This window comes from Ceratotherium simum, chromosome 17, assembly GCF_057802395.1.
Source record: "Ceratotherium simum simum isolate JZ-2026a chromosome 17, ASM5780239v1, whole genome shotgun sequence".
Classification (NCBI taxonomy): Eukaryota; Metazoa; Chordata; class Mammalia; order Perissodactyla; family Rhinocerotidae; genus Ceratotherium; species Ceratotherium simum.
In genome coordinates this window covers 4,503,313-4,524,677 of record NC_141916.1, presented here as the reverse complement: position 1 = coordinate 4,524,677, position 21,365 = coordinate 4,503,313, and the positions used below count along the sequence as shown (strand labels likewise).

At 41.1% G+C, this 21,365-nt stretch overlaps 1 protein-coding gene across 1 annotated transcript in view; it reads left to right on the top strand.

Annotated features, from left to right (window-relative positions):
* Positions 1-4,738: 4,738 nt before the first annotated feature.
* The window catches only part of HELB (DNA helicase B), a 37,002-nt gene continuing 20,375 nt past the window's right edge, over positions 4,739-21,365 (top strand). The window contains exons 1-7 of the mRNA XM_004429495.3: positions 4,739-4,949; positions 6,588-6,998; positions 7,896-8,065; positions 10,165-11,043; positions 14,479-14,650; positions 15,793-15,934; positions 18,436-18,590. Of these exons, the coding sequence (XP_004429552.2) occupies positions 4,763-4,949; positions 6,588-6,998; positions 7,896-8,065; positions 10,165-11,043; positions 14,479-14,650; positions 15,793-15,934; positions 18,436-18,590 (2,116 nt within the window). The 5' untranslated portion in view covers positions 4,739-4,762. The remainder of the gene's footprint in view (positions 4,950-6,587; positions 6,999-7,895; positions 8,066-10,164; positions 11,044-14,478; positions 14,651-15,792; positions 15,935-18,435; positions 18,591-21,365) is intronic.

Here is a 21,365-nt window from a genome sequence, read left to right as displayed (position 1 = left end):
GGCCTGTTTTTATACAACCCTGGAGCTAAGGATAGTTTTTACATTTTTAAAGGCTTGCAAAAAAGAAGAGAAAGAACAAAAAGGGAAAAGAGGAGGAGAATGAGGAAGAGGAGGTGGGGGAGAAGGTGGAGGAGGAGTAGGAATTAGGCCTGCAAAGCCCAAAATATTTACTATCTGGTCCTTTACAAAAAAACTTTTCTGACCTCTGTTCTAGATCTTTCTGTTTCCTCATGGTATTAGTTTGTTCCTCAGTTCCTTGGAGTTTGGGAAAATTGGGAATTAGGTCTAGAACTGTGCTGTCCAATGTGGTAGTCAGCAGCCACTTGTGGCCATTGGGCACTTGAAATGTGGCTGGTTCAAATTAAGGTGTGCTGTAAAGACAAAATCCACATCAGATTTCAGTGACTTAGGATGAAAAAAAGAGTGAAAGTATTTCATTAATATTTTTTATATTGATTGCCATGTTAAAATTATATTTTGGATATATTGGATTAAATAAAATATATCACTAAAATTCATATGACCTGTTTCTTTTTTTAGTGTGGCCACAGGAAACTTTTAAATTACATGTGTGGTTCACCTTATGTTTCCGTTGGACAATGCTGGTCTAGAGCCTTGATTAAAATCAAGTTAAATATTTTTGGCAAGAATACTTCATAGTGATCTTCTGTACATCATATTGCATCACAGCATGAGACACACAGCATCAGTTTGTCCCATTATTAATGACACTAAGTTTGATAACTCGAATAAGCGGTGACTGACAAGTATCTGCATTTTAAAGGTACATTTTCCCCTTTGCAATTTATAATCTATTACAGCTATGAGACTATCATTTTCCCAATGACTTCTCACTTTACGGTTTCCGTATCCTTTGGTGGTCCTTGCTTGCATCAGTTATTACATTGGGGATTGCAAAGTGGTGTTTTATATTTTTAGAATTTCTTCTTAAAAGAAGAAATTCTTTTTTTTCTTTTTTTTTTTTTTGTGAGGGAGATCAGCCCTGAGCTAACATTCATGCTAATCCTCCTCTTTTTGCTGAGGAATACTGGCTCTGAACTAACATCTATTGCCAATCCTCCTCCTTTTTTTCTCCCCAAAGCCCCAGTAGATAGTTGTATGTCATAGTTGCACATCCTTCTAGTTGCTGTATGTGGGACACAGCCTCAGCATGGCCGGAGAAGCAGTGCGTCGGTGCGTGCCCGGGATCCGAACCAGGCCACCAGTAGCGGAGCGTGCGCACTTAACTGCTAAGCCACGGGGCCGGCCCTCTTCTTAAATTTCTTAACTGACATTCTATTCTTCCTTTCTTTTTTCTTTCTTCATTTAAAAAATTTTTTTAGTGAGTATCACAATGGACGTATCAATTTTTATTTACTCAGTGTGTTACAGTCAAGTGCAGTCATTATTCTTTTTGACACTCAAATCCCCCTAAATTTGGCTAGTGGGAAGCCCTTCAAGTGGGCTCCTGAATCCTTTTATCATACTGCCATCAGTTTTTGAGTGCTTCCTTGCCTTCTGGAATAAGAAGTCCCAGGCCCACCTTGTGCTTTTCCTGTCCCAGAGATGGAATCAGTCATTTCTCAAGAAGCCTCCATTTCTTTTGATCAGAAATGGTATTCCAAAACCAAGATTAGGGAGGTAGATATGATCAGAGCCCTTGGGGTGACACTGTTATCAAGACCCTTCAGTAGACAGAGCTAGAATATATTTTAGGAAATCACAAGCTCATATTGATATTTCCCATTCAAGTTTAATATTGTAGGAGTTTTTCTTAACTTTTATTTTATGTTTGTATTTCTTTTCATGTACATAAAAACCTTCATTTGATAAACATGAATACATTTACTTACTTGCTTTATCCTACAATACATAATTTCAAAATTATAGCACCAATATTGCAACTAACATTTACTATAGTGAGTGAAGTTTAAGATTACTTTGTAGATCTTTTGTCCTCAGAATATAACCTACTAAGAGTGTATAGTCAGAGTAACTTAAAATATTCATTCAAAGTATTCAAAAGTAACTTGAAGTAGTTATTTTCCCTGAGAGGTTATGTTATACATTTGATAGACAGATTCATTTGTTTCTGATTGTATTCAATTTTAGGTTTTGCTTTTTGTTTCTTTTTGAATATGTGAAACATTTACATGGCTCAGAAGTCAAACCATTACAAAAAGTTAAATTTAGAGGTCTTGTTCCATCCCTGTCTCCTCTAACCTGTTTCATTAATTTCTGTGTTATCTTTCCTGGATTTTTTTTTTTTTTTTTTGCAAAAGCAAGCACACACACATATAAATAAAATTATATGCATTGTTTTATGTCTTTATGTTCCTTATTTAACATAATATCTTGGAAATCATTCTCTATCAGTTCATAGAGATCTTCCATACTTTCTTTTTAAAAAAGAAATTTAATTTTTCTTTAATTTTTAAAGAATTGCTGAAGAATACTCTATTGTGTGGATGTACCATAGTTTATTCAATAAGTCTCTTACTGATGACCATTTCTGCTGTTTCCAATCATTTGCTATTACAAAAATTACACAGTCAATAATCTTATGTCCATGTTGTTTTGTGTTTGTGGAAGTGTAACTTCAGGGTACATCAAGGAATCTCATTTTTAGAAACATCCCAAGTGATTTTTGATGCACAGCCAGGTTTGAGTGCTGTTGCTTACTGTGTATTCTAAAAACGGTATTCAGGAACCTAGAATTATTGACATGTTTTAAAAATGCAAAAACAACAGATAAAGAAGCAAGGTTCTCACTATCCCAAATCCTCACCTACACTACCTAGTAGAATGCAATTGAGTTATATGAACAGAAGCTTAACGTTTGGAATCTTGTGCTCAAATCATCACGTTGGTAACAAGGATATCCTACGTACACACACATAAGTGACCCAGACTCGGGAAGCAGATAACTTTTAGTTTGGATGTGTTGAGGCTGAAGAAACCAAGAGGCATCCAGTAGTGGCATCTAACAGGCAGTTGTTGCACAGGTCTGGAGATCAGATTAAGAGTCACTAGCACGTAGGTGAAACATGATTGAAGGAAGGATTATAGAGTGAGGGGCTGCTTAGGATGGAACTCCAGGGAATACCTTACTTAAGAGGCCAGTAGAGGAGCCCAAGGAAACTATAAATGGCCAGAGGGATAGGAGGAAAACCTGAGAAGACAAGTCATACAAGCCCAAGGAGTAGAGTGATACAAGAAGAAAATTGTTAACCAGTGTCAAATACTGCTGAGAGGTGAAATAAGACAGAGGCTAAAAGGTATCACTGGATTTAGCCACAAAGAGCCCAGACTGTGAGCTTTGTCAGAGCAGATTCAATGTTGTGGTGGAAACAGTAGCAGTAGCCCTGGAGCTTTAAGGAAGGAACTCAACCTCGGATAGATGATCCTTGGAAACACTGGTGTTTTGTCAGCTGCAACAGCGAGTTGTTCTTCTAAAAACAACAACAGTGGACATTTGTACCCAAATGGAAAAAAAAATCAAATTTAGTATTTTCACCCATAAATTTTCCTTAAATCTTTCATGCTGGCTGCTATTTATCTACATTAGAATCTAGCATAAGATCCTTTTAGATTTAGCAGTGTATGCTTAGTTATTTTTATTAACAGAGTAATTACATAAATAGTATCCAAATAGTAATGTAGTAACATATTTTATGGTGTTCCTCAAAGAGCACCATGACTTTCAAATAGTATCCCCATCAAGTATGAGAATCATGGCTCCAGAATAACTTTTTAAACCACTTTCCTGTGTCTTCTACCCCTGTCGGGATCCCGGAGATGCTTTTTCCCACTGAGAGCCCGCAGCAGCCCAGCTTGAAGAAGTCTGAGATCCCAGGATGTACTCACAGAGGAAAAGATGAAAAGGACTTCGAACGTCATCTAATCCAGTGGTTACAAACCCAGCTGAGCATCTAAATGGACAACCCGGGACGTGCGTTAAAAAGACAAAGTCCTGGTTCCCAGTCCTGGATTCCGACACAGCGGTCTGGGATGGGGCCTGAAGAGCTGCGACTTGAGTAAGGGCCTCTGATGATATAAATTCAAGTCCTGAAGGAGAAGGAGGCCCAAAGCAGTCACGACTAGACGGGGTCGCGATTGGAGATTCGCTGTCCTGTGCTTTGGGCGGTGGCCAACCGTCCCGAAGGGCATCCGAGTTTCCTTTTTGGGGGTGTTGGGGAGGGCTTGCTCTCCAGGCTCACTAGACGTGCCCTTCTCCCGCGTTTCCTTCTCTGCCGGAGGCGCCGCAGGCTCGCGGTTCTGCAGATGCCACACCTGCCGCTGCCCAGCTGCTGGTTTCGTCCAGGACCCTCTCGGATCCTCCAGGCCGGCCGCGGCGGGCAGGTGGGAAGGCGCCCCTCCTCCGCCCGGCCCCGCCCCTCGCAGCCCCGCCCCGCCCCGCCCATCTCCCCCACCTCGCGCTGCGTAGCCCCGCCCACTTCCCCGCCCCCGCCCATCTCACCCGGCCTCGCCCCGCCCATCTCCTCACCTCGAGCGGCGTAGCCCCGCCCATATCCCCCGCCCCGCGCCGCCTCGCCCCGCCCATCTCCCCGCCCCGCGCCGCCCCGCCCCGCCCACCTCGTGCTGCGTATGCCCGCCCACCTCCCCGCCCCCCCCGGAGCCTGGCCGCGCCAGGGCCGTCCCGGAAGCTGGCGGTCTTCCGCGAGGAGCTGATTGGCTGGGCCTGGCCGCGCCCGGCCCGCTCATTTCCCGAGTTGGGGTTTCGTGTTGGGAGGACGGAGTCATGGCGGGGGCGCATGGGCACTTGCGCGAGCTGCAGGGACCTCTGCTCCCACCCAAGGACCTGCTGGAGGAGGACGACGACTATCTGAGGGACGATGCGGAGGAGGAGGACGACCCCGGCTTCGTGGACGCCGAGGAGCTGTGCGGCGGGGGCGTGAGGGCGGCCGGCCTCCCGGGGCGCCTGCGCGGTGAGCGAGCGCCTGCCCCGGCGGGGGCGCGGGGGTGGGGCCCGGGGACGAGATCCGCGGTGGGGTCGCGGGCGCAGCGGCCCCCCGTCCTGGTCTGGCCTGCGGGAGGCGCCCCCGCCCTGGCAGGCTGCCTTTGGGGTGGCCTCGCTGTTCGTCCTGCTGAGGGTAAAGTGACAGTAGTAATGATACCAGCAGGGCCTGGAGCTGATGCTGTGCGTCAAGCTGCGGCTCCACGTGTATCGTCTCATTTCGCGTTCCCAACTCTCTGAGGCCGCTGTGTCGTCGAGGAGACGGGGGATGTCGAGCCTGTGTTCCCACTCAGCATCAGGGCTCGTAACTCTCTCCTTGTCCTGCCCGGAGTCGGATGTGTGGTTATTTTTCAGCTACCTAGAAAACACACACACAGGAAACACCTCAAGTCGTTGGTTCGTTAACTTGTGTTACGTCGTGATCCGTGTTTACCTTGTGTGGTTTCCTGTGCTGTAAATTGTACCTGTTATGTGTACGCTGTGACTGATATTGAAGAATATTTTCGTGTTCAGACCAGTGCTGCCCAGTGGAATTTTCTGTGATGGTGGCCTTGTTCTATATTTGCACTGTCCACTACAGTAGCCACCAGCCACAAGTGGCTGTTGAGAACTTGAAAATGCAGCTAGTGCAACTCAGGAGCAGAATTTTGAATTTTATTTAATTTTAATTAATTTTCAGGTATGTGCGGAGGATTTAGTCATTTATCCTAAAAGTATTAGTGACTGGCTACCGTGTTCCAAGCAAGGTGTTTGCTGCTGGGATTTCCTGGAGGGATAAGATGATGAGGTTGCTGTCTTAATGGAGCTTACCTGATAGTGAATGAGACGTTCTTTAATCACAGAAGTGTAATATTACTTAGTGCTTAGAAGGAATAGTAAGTAGTGCTGTGGGAGGTCATAGTCATGAGATTCAGGGGAGGCTTTCCTGAGGAAGTGACAGTTAAGCCGGGGTCTGTACCAAATGAGGTAAACAGTAGGGAAGAGAACATTTAAGGCAGATGGAACAGCTTTTGCAAAGGCCCTGTGGTGGGAGGGACCATGGCAGTTTTTATAATTTTTATTTATTTATTTATTTTCCCCCAAAGCCCCAGTAGGTAGTTGTACATCATAGTTTAACATCCTTCTAGTTGCTGTATGTGGGACGCGGCCTCAGCATGGCGGGAGAAGTGGCGCGTCCGTGCGCGCCCGGGATCCGAACCCAGACTGCCAGCAGCGGAGCGCGCGCACTTAACCACTAAGCCACGGGGCCGGCCTCATGGCAGTTTTTAGAAACCGCATGAAAGTCAGTATTGAAATCCCGGTGGCATAGCTTTTAGTGTCATAGCAACATGCAGCTGTCACAGTATGACAACTGACAGGTGGTGTGGTTTCCTGACCTGGACAGGAACCCAGGCCATGGCAGTGAGAGCCCCAACTCTTAACCACTAGACCACCAGGGCTGGCTGCAGTGTACTAGAGGGAGACAGACAAACAGGGAAGTGGACTGTAGACACCCCAATAAACATCTGTACAGGGAGCTGTGGTGGGATTAAAGGAGGTGGTGGATTTGATAAAACATTGGGAAAGAAGTTTTAAAATATCCAAAATTAACTTTTTTGTTTTTTTTAAGTTGTAATTTTGGATGAAAACACTCGAGAGCGATGTGAAGTGTTTGGACGTTTTCCAATAACGGGTCCTTGGTGGCGAGTGAAGGTAGAAGTAAAGCGTGTGGGATCGAGGTGCTATCAAGTTCAAGGATTTCCATCTTACTTTTTACAATCTGATATGTCCCCACCAGATCAACAACATATCTGTTCCCTTTTTCTTAAAGAATGTGATGTCTCCGGTGATATTATAACTAAGTTTTTAGCATGGGTAAATGAAGTATCAAGCTATGAAGACCTCAACTTTGAAAATCTTAGGGAAACATATAGAACTTTCCACAAGGAAATTGGAAGGAATGGTGAAAAACAGTCTACACAGAATGAACAGGAGGAGTCATTACCAGATTATGAGAGGAGCCTCCCTCTGGAAAACTCAAGTAAGTGTGATTTTATCATCAAGTTTTAGTGTAATTGAGATACTTAATGACTAGTGTATTTAAAATATTACCACTATAGTATGTTGGCATAGTATTCTTTTTTTAAATCGGTTTGATGAAAATGTGTTTATATTGTTTTTGGAGTACGTCATTGACATTCCAGATTCTTCATCTTAATGTGAAGAGATTGAGTTAGATGATCTTGAAGCTCCTTTCAGTTCCTTTGCAGCTCTAAAACTGTGATTCTGTCTCTCTCTCTGACTTTTGTGTCCGTAGGATTACCTTGAGTCATTAAGAAAAAGTTTAGTTGTCAGTTATTCTGTTTAAGAAGGTAGAGGAGAAAGGCAAGAATATGAGTAATCCATTTTAGAAAGATTTCAGTCCAAAATGGTGTAAAATAAATTTTTAATATGGTTTGTTATCTGGACATTCACATATATGGAATATTTCATCTCTTAGTTATATCATATAGATTTGGCAGTACATCATTGAATGACTTCAGTGACATAAGAATCATGGTTATAGTCAGAAAAATGAATATAAAGGCTAATATATAAATGAATTATTTTTTATGCTTAGCTTTGAATTTACCTTTATATCATTGGGTCAAAAATTTTATTCTGATTATTTGCAAGCAAAAGGAAACAAAAGGCTAAGAAGTAGTTATCTAAGCATTTAAAGAACATAAATTTTGGTGTTAAACACAATGAAAACCATCTCAGTACAAAAGAAATTGATACAATATGATGATTTTTCTTTCTGGTTAAAGTAAATTTATTAATCTCTCTTTGATTTGGATTTCTTGAACTGGTTGTGCTAAATGAGAAAGTTCATCAAATCAGTTGTTCTGTGAGCTCATTTGTATGTTTTGATTTGTTCTTTTCTGATATCCTATAGTTCCATTTAGAAATGTAATGACAGCTCTGCAGTTTCCAAAAATAATGGAATTCCTTCCAGTTCTTCTGCCTCGACACTTTAAACAGCTTGTAAACTCAGGTTCTCAAGAGGTGTTGGAAAAGATAGAAGAGATTTTAAGTACACATCCATGGAAACTTGGATTTAATAGAGTAAGTAAGACATTTGCTTAGCATTTAGTGATCTTATATAAGGCAGGATTTCTCAGGCTTGACAACTTTTGCAACTCTTTCAACGGAAAAATATTTGTATGGACCTCAATGTTGGTTTAATTTTCTTTGAGTGTTAAAACTAAATATAAACTTCTTATGTCTATAGCTCTCATGCAATAGATTTATAAAGGAAAACAAAATAACAAAATAAATGACATTCAAATTATCATGGATTAACTTATATAATTTAATTTAACATGACGGGTTTTTTTGTAACTAAATTACCATTTGCGACTTGCAGAGCTCCTGGAAGACACAAGTTCCTATGGGTTTGCAAATCCATTCTGCTCTGCAACTCAGTCCCCACTTTCCTGTTTGAACATTTGCAGACTTTCATTATTCATATGGTACATCATGATATCATTTGATTTTTTTTATTTGGCACAGTAATATCACTTACAAACGAATCACTTCTGTTCTTACTATTAGAGACCAAGAATAGTAAAGTGACACAATGCAGGTCCAGCGGTGTTTGAAACCAAGTATAGCACTTAGATCTTGGCAGTACTTAGTTATAGGTCGTTTTCCAAATGAAGATGCAATTAAAAAATTCTGAGATAATTCTTGGATCCCCAACAATGTTTATAGACCCCCTGTTTCTCCCCAGTTTGAGAAATACTTGAATAATGGCTTTGTTCCCTACATAAAATGACTACAATTTCAGTATGCTTTGAGAAATAAGATTCTGGAACATTAGATTATTATGTATATTTATTCAGTAGAGAAGAAAGTCAGAGCAATGGGCATTCTGGGACTCCAGTGGGAAAAGGAGACTTGAAGTCCCTCTGTTCAGCATGTAAACCATCATCCAGAATAAAAACTTTTCCTGAGGTATTGTGTTAGTTTGCTAGGGCTGCTGTAACAAATGCCATGGGCTGGGGGGCTTAAACCACAGAAATTTATCTTCTCACAGTTCTGGAGGCTACAAGTCCAAAATCAGGGTGTCAGCAGGGTTGGTTTCTTCTGAGGGAGGCCTCCTTCCTTAGCTTGTAGATGGTCGTCCTCTCCCTGTGTCCTCACATGGTCTTCCTTCTGTGTCCTACTCTCCTCTTCTTGGAAGGACCCCAGTCATGTTGGATTAGGGCCCACCCTAATGATCTCATTTTAACTTTTACTCTTTGCTACTCTTTAAAGACCTTATCTCCAAATATGGTCACATTCTGGGGTACTGGCGGTTAGAATTTCAACATAGGAATTTTGGGGGACACAATTCAGCCCTTAAAATGTATGGAGGGCTCCAGGAGGGATGTCACCGTGAAAAAAAATGGAGCTGGTGGATGACCTGCTGAGTGGGTCATGGTGAAGGAGTTCTGTTCCTCTTCTGTAGAGTTTGGGCTGAATTATTGATAGGCCCATAGAAAATGAGACAAACCAAGGAAACAAGGCAATCATTAACCTCATTAACGCATGCATTCTGCAGAAAAGTTAATGTAACCATAGTACATCGTGTCGCTCAGCTGTGAATCCTGCTTGTACCAGTTTAACCAAAATCAGTTAACAAAATGTGTACTTTTACTTTTTTCAAAGATGGCAGGAGGAGAAGCATGTGTGGAGGTGATGGTGTAAAAGAGAGATCTTCCCTAGAGAAAGACTTTCCATAGTAGAGAGTTAATACTAAATATCTAAAATTAAAGAAAAAGTCAAGGAATAGTATAAATAATACTTAGAAATGTGGAGACAAATTCTGGAGGAAATAACTAAAAACGTTGAAGGTCCTGCCTTTAGAAGTCATGGGAAGTGAATGGCAGGGGATGCTATTTTTTGTGATAAGCCTCTTAGTGTTATTTGACTTTTGAAACTGTGTATTGTTTTGAGAAAATGTAATTTTAATTAAAAAATTATAGAGATCTTGAATCAATTAAAAAAGTTAGTGATGTATTAGGTACATGTACATAGTTTTTCTCCAAATTTAGTTGAAATACAGGTCTTCTGGGACTTAAAAAATTATTAACAAATAACGTAGTTTTTACTGTAATTCTAATAATACTCATCAATGTTTATAATTTTTATAAAGCAACTTGAACTTGATTTTCTTAAAGATAACCTGCAGAGAATTGAAGCTTTTGCGATGTGAAGCAAGCTGGGCGGCATTTTGTCAGTGTGAGGCTCTTCTCCGGTTGATGACTGATTTGGAGAAGAATGCCTTAATAATATATTCTGAACTGAAGCAGATATGTAGAGAGCACGGGCACACGTACGTGAAAGAAGCTGACTTGACTCGTCTGTTGTCAGACCGTATGTCTGTTGAGGGTGCTTGGCAGTCTCTGCGGTTTCTGAAGGATGTTGGTGTGGTGACCTATGAGAAGGCCTGTGTCTTTCTTTACGACCTTTACCAGGCTGAGAGAGGCATCGCCTCTTCCGTGTGTGACCTCATGACCAGGCCTCCGTGGCGTCTACACGTTGATATCAAAAAGGTGCTTGCGTCCATTCACACCACAGAACCTGAGGATTCAGGAGGTGATGATATGTTGAATGAAGGTGAACCGGATGAAGCAAGGTTAGAAAATTCCGTGGACAACCGGAACACACAGGACAGCGGTGACCATGTTTGGGATAATGGTGAAAATGAAGTTAATGCAGAAATAAGTGAAGTTCAGCTGGATCCGGATCAGGTGGCTGCTTTGGAGATGGTTTGCTCCAATGCTGTGACGGTCATCAGTGGGAAGGGTGGTTGTGGGAAGACCACAATTGTCAGCCACCTGTTTAAGCACATAGAGCTGTTGGAAGAAAGCGAAGTGAAAAAAGTGTGTGAAGATTTTGAACAAGACCAGGATGTCTCTGAAGAATGGCCTACCTTTATAGAGCAGAGTCCACTGAAGGCGGACAAGGCTATAGAAGTTCTCCTTACAGCACCCACAGGGAGAGCAGCTGGCTTGCTGAGACAGAGAACTGGTTTTAACGCTTATACACTACATCAGGTAAAACCTTTTACATTTCTTTCTAGATAAAACACTTGCCTTAATAACAAACTTTATTTTAGAGTTTATTTTTCATCTCTTCCTGACGACAATCGGTAGGCATTTATTGAATGTCTTCTGGATCCCTGCCATGTAGCAGCTGATCATTGAGGTCAGTGTCCCTCACAACAGCGAGTCTGTAAACTGTTACTGGTTTGCAGTGAGATAGGAGCTAATGCCAGAGAGAACATCAGTGCATGGCTCCCTTCATTGAGAAAGTCTTATTATGAAAAAAAAGTCAGGGCCCGCCCCATGGCTTAGCGGTTGAGGGCGCGCGCTCTGCTCCTGGCAGCCCGGGTTCGGATCCTGGGTGCACACCAATACACCGCTTCTCCGGCCATGCTGAGGCCGCGTCCCACATACAGCAACTAGAAGGATGTGCAACTATGACATACAACTATCTACTGGGGCTTTGGGGGAAAAAAAGGAGGAGGATTGGCAATAGATGTTAGCTTAGAGCCAGTCTTCCTCAGCAAAAAGGAGGATTAGCATGGGTGTTAGCTCGGGGCTGATCTTCCTCACAAAAAAAAAAAAAAAAAGAATCAATTTCTTAAAAAAAAAAAACAGCTAAACTACAGTGTATGCTCAGTGATGTAGTTTGTTTTGTTTCTGGCAAAGCTCTGTTTCTCATTGGGACTGGTTACAAACATGTCACAGTCCACAGACCGTATTTTGAAAAGCACTGGAGTTGGAAAAGAAAGGTTTATGTTTTGTAGAATGAAAGTGAGGACTTTGATCACCTGGTTTAGTTCTTTATCTCCTTGCCTTGCACCAGTGCCTGGCAAATAGTCACATGATAAAAACTTCAAATGAATTAACATGCTTGAAAAAAATAGTTTGGGCTGGTTAAGAGTCATGGAGTTTTAAACTTGTAAAGAGTTAGGGTCCTCTCGCCCTGACCTGTCATTCTGTAGATCGAGGAACTTAGTCGTTGGAAGATTTCTGAAGGAAGTAATAATTGAATGGGACTCTGAAGGACAGGAAGGCTCTGGTGAGGAGAAAGGCCTTATATTCAGGGGAAAGGCCTCTCCAACGGCATTGAGGAGAGTGATCATAGCGTGTAGAGAGGGTTTTGAGATGACTGCATTGATTGGAATGAAGTCTGTATTGAAAAATAATGGAAACTAAACTTGGTTTAGACTGGGAATTTGAACTTTAAACTTTGTAAAGTATTTTGATATCTCATTGAATCCTTGTAAACCAGTGAAGTGGGTGGGTAATGTTATTTTCCTTTTACAGAGAGCCAGTTGAAATTTGGGGGTGTTAAACGGCCTGCCCAAGATCTTAAGTCGATGCAGAACTAGCCCTTGAACTCAGATTTCTGACCTGGCAGCTTGTTGCTCTTTTCATGGTGCCGTAATTTCCTCATTTAATGTAGACCTTGCAGACTTAAAGAAGCTTGGACTTGATTTCCTAGGGAGCTGTTTAGGTTCCCAAGCAAGAGAGTGAAGTGAAGAAAGTAGTTTTAAGGAAGATAACATAGAAGGATGGAGCCGTGAGCCACCTCAGACGTTACTTTGCCTCTTTCCTTGATTTATCTCGTGAATGGATGTCGACCTGGAGGAGGTCAGTGGAGCTCGCTGGTGGTAGAGTCTCCTGATGAGTCCATGATTTTTCCCACTGTGCCTTCATGTCTGATGAGTCTGAAGGATTGAAGTAGAAGGAGAGGCCAGGGAGGGATCGTTACTGCATTTCTTCTTATGTTCCAACTCTGATCAATTGGTGGCATCTTACTGTCTGCTTGGGATGCTGGGAGAACATTTCTGAAGTCACGTTTAGGCTCGGGAGGGAGCGAAGGCACAAGGAGAGCGCTGAGGTGGCTCTTAACGCCGTTTATTGGTCATTCTTGCGCTAGGGCTACCAGATTTAGCAGATCTGCTGAGTAAGTACCAAATGTTGCATCGAGCATACTTACACTAAAAAGTCCTTTATTGTTTCTCTGAAACTCAGATTTAGCTGGGTGTCCTGTGTTTTATCTGGCAGTCCCACTTTGGGTTATTGGGGTGAGGGGAACCTGGCTATAAGGCTATTGGAGTAATCTAGATGCTCATCCATGGGGCCTGCGTTGAGTTGGTAGCACTAGAAATACAGTGGAAAGTGTCAGTCAGGCGTTTCTAAGATAACTAACTGAATATGTACAATAAAAGAAAGGAAGCAGTTAGTGGGGATTCCAAATGTCCTGTTGTGAGACAAGGCCACTGAGAATGGGAGGTTTAGTTGCAGGGAATTGATGCATTTGGATGCGAAATATGAAGGCTTTTACTTAATAGATATATTGAGTCGAGTTTCAGTAGGAAAATTAAATAAAGATATGATACCATTTAAAACATCTGTATATACATAGATATGCACACTTAGAACATAGAAACATTTCTGGAATGACATACGCCAAAATATTTAACATTCTCTGTTGTAATTTTACAAATTTTGTTCCCCATCTATATTTTTTAAATAGTATTATTACCTCTATAATAAATAGTTTTTTTAGTTGTTTTATTGTTGTTGTTGGTGGTGGTTTTTTAAATGTTGGGGAAGTAAGAGAGTTTGGAATTCTAGAAGAAAATGTAGTATTTTCATAGTTAGGCTGGCCCTTTATTTCTAGAATGGAGTATTATGGTGGGGAGAAGAGGAGGCCCTCAGTAAGTGGGTTATCTCAGAAGGCGAGCAGAGGGTTTGTTTGGGAATAGTCTTTTCCTGAGCTTTTTTTTTTTTTAGTGTGTGTGTGTGTGAGGAAGATCAGTCCTGAGCTAACATCCGTGCTAATCCTCCTCTTTTTGCTGAGGAAGACCGGCTCTGAGCTAACATCTATTGCCAATCCTCCTCCTTTTTTTTTTTTTTTTCCCTTTTTCTCCCCAAAGCCCCAGTAGATAGTTGTATGTCATAGCTGCACATCCTTCTAGTTGCTGTATGTGGGACGTGGCCTCAGCATGGCGGGAGAAGCGGTGCGTCGGTGCGCGCCCGGGATCCAAACCCAGGCCGCCAGTAGCGGAGCTCGCGCACTTAACCGCTAAGCTACAGGGCCGGCCTGGGAATAGTCTTTTCTGTTAAAGTTCTGGGGAGTTTTCTGTGGTCAAGAGTGGTAAGAGAAGGGCTGAGATTTTTGCAGTGGATAGGGCTGTGCACGAAGCTTGTTAAGTTAAACACACTAAATACTCGTTAAGAAGCAATTTTTGAACTATCTGACCTTTTTTTGTTTTTAATGTATTTGTTCTATCTTTTCTGTGTATTCATCCCTATAACTTTTGTTCTCTATTTTTTTAGCCTTTTCTCTATGTTATTACACCTACATCCTGCCGCCCCAGCCATTTAAAAGTCTTGTTTTAAAATAACATGTTAAATTTATTTCTTATGTAAATTTTATAACTTGAATTTAGAAATGCCATACTTTGCTTGTAGGTCAATTATAGCTTCTATTTATGGAAGACAAAAATGGCGGAAAGGCCATGGAAATTTTCTTCGGTTAAAGTTCTGGTTGTGGATGAAGGGAGTTTGGTATCTGTGGGAATCTTCAAATCGGTTCTAAAATTATTGTGTGAGCACTCCAAACTTTCTAAGCTTATTATCCTTGGTAAGTTAACACATTGTTGGAATTTGAATCGTCCAGTTCGCAGCACTGTGGTTCGTAGGTTGTTTATTGCATTTCACTGTCTGCATATCCGCGTGCTACAGGTGGGAAGCCAATGCTCAGAGCCCTGCCCGCGCTGCCCCGAGTTCCGTCTGCCCCGTCTCCTGGGCAGCTTGGGCGGCTCTTTGCTTTGGCTGGGATGTTAGCAGGCTGGGATGTGAATGGAATAGAGTGACGAGGGTTACTGCTCATCTAGATGATGACTATTAAAATAGTAAAAATGTCACAGACTCAGGGTAAATCAGGATGCAGATCGTTTGGAAATAGTAAGGAGTCTGAATTATAGGCCACTTAAAAGTCATTTTATGATTTTAAGCTAATAACTCAAATTAGACTTCACCAGCCTCTTGAACCCTTTCCAGTTCTGATGAGATTCAGTTAGACTCTATTGAGTGGTGGTGCTCTGTAGACTCTTTGATCTAATGGAGAAAACTAGGATTGCAATGTGAGTGTCCAATTGTATATAAATTTTTTTTAGGTATTTGAGGATATTTTATAAGCAGTTGATTCTATTACCGGCTTAACCATTCTCCCAGTTTCCACCCAGAAAATGGTTTTTCTTATCTCTAGGGTTGGTTTGCTTGTTTAAAGTAAAAAGCAGAACAGTATCATTACATTACTGGAATGTGTCTATTACCAAATGCATTGTTTGTTTTATATTTTATATGTTCATTTATTTGAGGCCGTAGATTCTTCCTTGTTCAGTAAGACATTGAGCAAGGTCAATAAGTGACTAAATAGTACATATCCAAGGCCTGGTTTTTACATGTTGGCTAAAGCACTTGCTCTGCCCAGTTTGCCTGTGGTTACAGGTGTGGCAGAAGTTCAATTCAGATTTTACCTGATTGTGATCTCACTATTTTTTACATCTTATATTGTTTAATTTGATTTTTTTTTGTTGTTAAATATTTTTAAAGACTTAATGTTCTTAAGTAATTTTAGACAAAGATTTTTTGGGCTTTTTTTCTCAGTTAGAGTAAGTCTTTATAGCATGTAGCAGTAGGGAGAAATAAAAATAATTTCTAAATTTCAGGACCCCAGTTACCTAAAACCTACTATGTCTGTGGTTTTTTTTTTACTTTTAGGTGATATTAGGCAGTTACCCAGCATTGAACCTGGTAACTTGCTGACAGATCTTTTTGAGACTCTTAAGCCAAGAAATTGTGCTATTGAACTAAAGACAAACCATAGAGCGGAATCTGAGCTCATTGTGGACAATGCTACAAGGTATCATATGACTAAAATTTTACATTTTCTCTGTGTCGGATTAGAAATGAAAGGTAAAAACATACATATTAGATTTAGAGTTAGGGTGATTCAGTGCAGTACATTTAGCAAACCTATTCTGTCCTTAAGGTGTGTGTGTGTGTGTATATATATATATATATATATACACACACACACACACACCTTTTGCCCCACGGTTCGAAAAACAAAGTTAATATTTTTCATTACTGGTCCAGCATAAATTATTATTGAAATTTAAGAATGACTGTGTTTTCCTGATTTAAAAAGTGTATATTTGAATTAAAGTTGCATCAAGCTTAGAGACTAGGATAAGCCCAGGGGGAGCAGAGACTTAGAAATGAGTTTATTAGAGTTCAGGGGAGAAGTGGGGACAAAATTTCCTCTAATTTCTATAAGGGGAGCCCAAAGCAAAACAAATAAATATGGTAATTCACTCCTTGGTAAATCCTAGTGGCACCCAGGGCATATTACTCTCCTTAAAGTAGAAGAGAATCCTCTTCCCTTAGTCTTTGCATGAGCCTTTAGAGTGATCCTCTGTAATAGATAGAATGGGACCTCAGAATACCAACAGACTGTTTTATTCATTGGGCCAAAATTTATCCTTGTTTTTGACTCTCTTTTACAAGATGTTGTTTTTGTCGCTTGAACATTTCCTTGGTTGGATGTCAGCAGAAGCTAGAACGCTCAGAACCTGCTTTCTCTCTGGCCCTGTCTGCCCTGGCTAGGACAGTGGGAGTAGAGGAAGAATTGACAGGAATAGGGTAGATGATGTAGGTCTGATTTAAGACATTAAGAAAAATAATGCAGTTGGATGTGTAATATTCTTTTCCTATAACCCTTCTGCTCCTACCTAAAGGCCACCTCATTTTTGGGATGTTGGTAGATGATTGGTCATTTTGAAGTCTGAAAATCTTGGAAGAATCTAAAGCATATTAGATTTCTTAGAACTCAGCTTTATCTGAAACTTAGATAAAGTTAGATAAACTTAGAAATTCCTTTAGTAACCCTTTTGGTATCATTTGGGCTGAGCTGTGCTCCTTTCATCATTTCTTCTTAATCATTGTCACCAAATATTTGATGACAGAATGATCCCGGTGACACCAGGGAAAGGCTTCTAGAGACAGAGGTATGTTACGTGTCCTGGGCCAGAAGCAAAACAGGAAGTCCATGGTGATTCTCAGAATCCAGAACATTGGATCTGCGATATTTCCAGCAGGGACAGCCTCCTTCCTCCCTTTCAACCCTGTTGGGAAAGGTTGAATAAGCCCCAAACTTAGCCTTCAAAGGCTGGAAGGCTGCTTCTGCCAGGAAGTCCCCGTGGGCTGCGCCAGGGGGAGATTGGACTGGTCCTTCCTAAGTCCTGCTCCCTATCTGGGGTTGCTCTTGCTGGTTCTGGACACCTGCCCAGCCCAGGCCTGGCAGCCCTGTGGGTGAGTCATAGGTGGGGAGCTGCCCACTCACCCACCCACCCCAACCGCCCAGGGAGGGGCTGCACCTCAGGCACCCGGGCAGCTGGCGGATGGGGCCTCACACCCTTGACCGTCTGTCTCGATAATGGCTCCAGCTGGTATTGATGCCACAGACATGCTGTGACTTGCGTTCTCCGAGGCCCCGAGTGGGCAGACACAAGAAAGCTGGAGCAAAGGGCCTGACAGCCGTGACCAGCCTCTAAAACAAGGGCCGCAAGGCCTGTGCCAGGAGGCAGGAAGCATCGAGGGTACCACTACCCTTGATGGCCAGGCTGCTGTTGGGTCTTCTCAGGGAGTAGTCTTCTTCCAGATAACCAAGGGGAGACTCTACTATGACAGGCACCTACCCCTTACTCTGTTTTCTGATAGGATGTGCTGGTCTGGGGAAAGAAAAGAACAAAAGAAGGATGAGGAGGGAATAGCAGCAAAGAGAAGATGTAGATACTTGGTTCCTCTGGGAAAATGAGGCCTTGTACATGATGTACACAGAAAAAAGGAGAAAAGAAGGAGTATGATGGAAATGTACGGGAAGGGCCCCGAAGAGTCCAAATTAGCTTAAATAGAAAAGGATATGGAGCCAGGTGGGCCTGGATTTGCCTCCTGGCTCCCCTGCCTTCTACCTCTGAGTTTGGGCCACCCAGCGCGGTTGACGAAGCTTAGTGTCGCTCACCTGTGAAATGAGGATAGTACCTATGTTGTGTGGTTCTTTTGCGTTCTGGAGAAGAGTAGGTCAGGGTTTCAGAATGGTGCTTAGTCAATTCCCTGACAATTTTTCCTAATGCTTTTATTTTGCTAGGGGTAAGGGACTGATTGATAACTGTAACATATGGTCTTGCTAATTCTATTTTAAAAGTCAGTTACTATTTATAATGCATCTATGGGTAGCCTTTTTACCCTGTTTATTATCTATTATCAGATATTAGTTATTGTAATGACATTATCTCTGATCATATATGAAGACACATTTTTGGATACTAATGTTCTTGGTGTTTTGTTTTATCTTTATTTAAGAATCTCAAGACGCCAGTTTCCGAAATTTGATGCAGAGCTGAATATCTCTGATAGTGCAATATTCCCTGTCTCAATACAAGATAAAACATTTATTTTTGTCAGACTCCCAGAAGAAGATGCCAGTCCTGAATTATCAAAAAATGATCATCAATCTCGTGAGTATAAACTTCTGTGTTATGGAGGGCTAAGTATTTCAGTTTTTTTTTTTTTTCTGTGAGGAGGACTACCCCTGAGCTAACATCTGATGGCAATCGTCCCCTTTTTTTGCTGAGGAAGATTGGCCCTGGACTAACATCCATGTTGTTGCAAATGGGACAGTTTTGTCTTTTTTTATGGCTGAGTAGTATTCCATTATATATATATACCACATTTTCTTGATCCAGTCATCAGTCGAGGGACACTTGGGTTGCTTCCACTTCTTGGCTGTAGTGAATAATGCTGCAGTGAACATAGGGGTGCATAAGCCTCTTTGGATTGTTGATTTCAGGTTCGTTGGATAGATTCCCAGTAGTGGGATAGCTGGATCATAGGGTATTTCTATTTTTAATTTTTTGACGAACCTCCATACCATTTTCCATAGAGGCTGCACCAGTTTGCATTCCTACCAGCTGTGTATGAGGGTTCCCATTTCTCCACGTCCTCTCCAACATTTGTTGTTTTTTGTCTTGGTGATTATAGCCATTCTAACAGGCGTGAAGTGATATTTTAGTGTAGTTTTGATTTGCATTTCCCTGATGATTAGTGGTGTTGAACATCTTTTCATATGCCTATTGGCCATCTGTATATCTTCTTTGGAGAAGTGTCTGTTCATTTCCTCTGCCCATTTTTTGATCAGGTTGTTTGTTTTTTTGTTGTTCAGTTGTGTGAGTTCTTTATATATTATGGATTTTAACCCCTTGTCAGATATATGTTTTGCAGATATTTTCTCCCAGCTGATGGATTGTCTGTCCATTTTGATTCTGGTTTCGTTTGTCTTTTAGAAGGTCTTTAATCTGATGAAGTCCCACTTGCTTATTTTTCCTTTAGTTTCCCTAGTCTGAGTAGGGATGGCATCCGAAAAGATTCCTTTATGACCAATGTCAAATAGTGTGTTGCCTATATTTTCTTCTATGAGTTTTATAGTTTCAGGTCTCACCTTCAGGTCTTTGATCCATTCTGAGTTAATTTTTGTGCATGGCGATAGCAGATGGTCCACTTTCATTCTTTTGCCTGTGGCTGTCCAGTTTTCCCAGCACCATTTATTGAAGAGACTTTCCTTTCTCCATTGTATGTTCTTAGCTCTTTGTTGAAAATTAGCTGTCCGTATATGTGTGGTTTTATTTCTGGGCTTTCAATTCTGTTCCATTGGTCTGTGTCTGTTTTTGTACCAGTACCATGCTGTTTTGATTACTATTGCTTTGTAGTATGTTTTGAAGTCAGAGATTGTGATGCCTCCAGCTTTGTTCTTTTTGCTTAGGATTGCTTTAGCTATTCGGGGTCTTTTATTGCCCCATATGAATTTTAGTATTCTTTTTTCTATTTCTGTGAAGAATGTCATTGAGATTCTGATTGGGATTGCATTGAATCTGTAGATTGCTTTAGGTAATATGGATATTTTAACTATGTTTATTCTTCCAATCCATGTGCATGGGATATCTTTCCATTTCTTTATGTCATTGTCGATTTCTTTCAATAATGTCTTGTAGTTTTCATTGTATAGGTCTTTCACCTCCTTGGTAAGATTTATTCATAGATATTTTATTCTTTTTGATGCGATTGTAAATGGTATTATCATTTTGAGCTCTCTTTCTGTTAGTTCGTTATTAGCATACAGAAATGCAACTGATTTTTATAGGTTGATTTTGTACCCTGAAACTTTGCTGTAGTTGTTGATTATTTCTAATTGTTTTCCAGTGGATTCTTTAGGGTTTTCTATATATAAAATCATGTCATCTGCAAATAGTGAGAGTTTCACTTCTTCATTGCCTATTTGGATTCCTTTTCTTTATTTTTCTTGCCTGATTGCTCTGGCCAAAACCTCCAGTACTATGTTGAGTAAGAGTGGTGAGAGTGGGCAGCCTTAGTCTCATTACTGTTCTCAGAGGAATGCTTTCAGACTTTCCCCGTTGAGTATGATGTTGGCTGTGGGTTTGTCATAAATAGCTTTTTTTATGTTGAGGAACTTTCCTTCTATACCTATTTTGTTGAGAGTTTTTATCATAAATGGATGTTGGATCTTGTCAAATGCCTTCTTTGCATCTATTGAGATGACCATGTGGTTTTTATTCCTCGTTTTGTTGATATGGTGTATCATGCTGATTGATTTGCGGATGTTGAACCATCCCTGTGTCCCTGGTATAAATACCGCTTGATCATAGTGTATGATCTTTTTAGTGTATTGTGGTATTCGATTTGCCAATATTTTGTTGAGGATTTTTACGTCTATGTTCATCAGCGATATTGGCCTGTAGTTTTCCTTTTTTGTATTGTCTTTGTCTGGCTTTGGTATTAGGGTGATGTTGGCCTCATAGAATGAGTTAGGAAGTGTTCCATCTTCCTCTATTTTGTGGAATAGTTTGAGAAGGATGGGTATTAAATCTTCTTTGAATGTTTGGTAAAATTCACCGGAGAAGCTATCTGGTCCTGGACTTTTATTTTTTGGGAGGTTTTTGATTACTATTTCAATCTCTTCGCTTGTGATTGGTCTATTCAGATTTGCTATTGCTTCTTGGTTTAGTTTTGGGAGGTTGTATGAGTCTAAGAATTTATCCATTTCTTCTAGATTGTCCAATTTACTGGCATATAGTTTCTCATAGTATTCTCTTAGAATCCTTTGTATTTCTGTGGTATCTGTTGTAAGTTCTCCTCTTTCATTTCTAATTTTATTTATTTGAGGCTTTTCTCTTTGTTTCTTAGTATGTCTGGCTGAGGGTTTTGTCAATTTTGTTTAT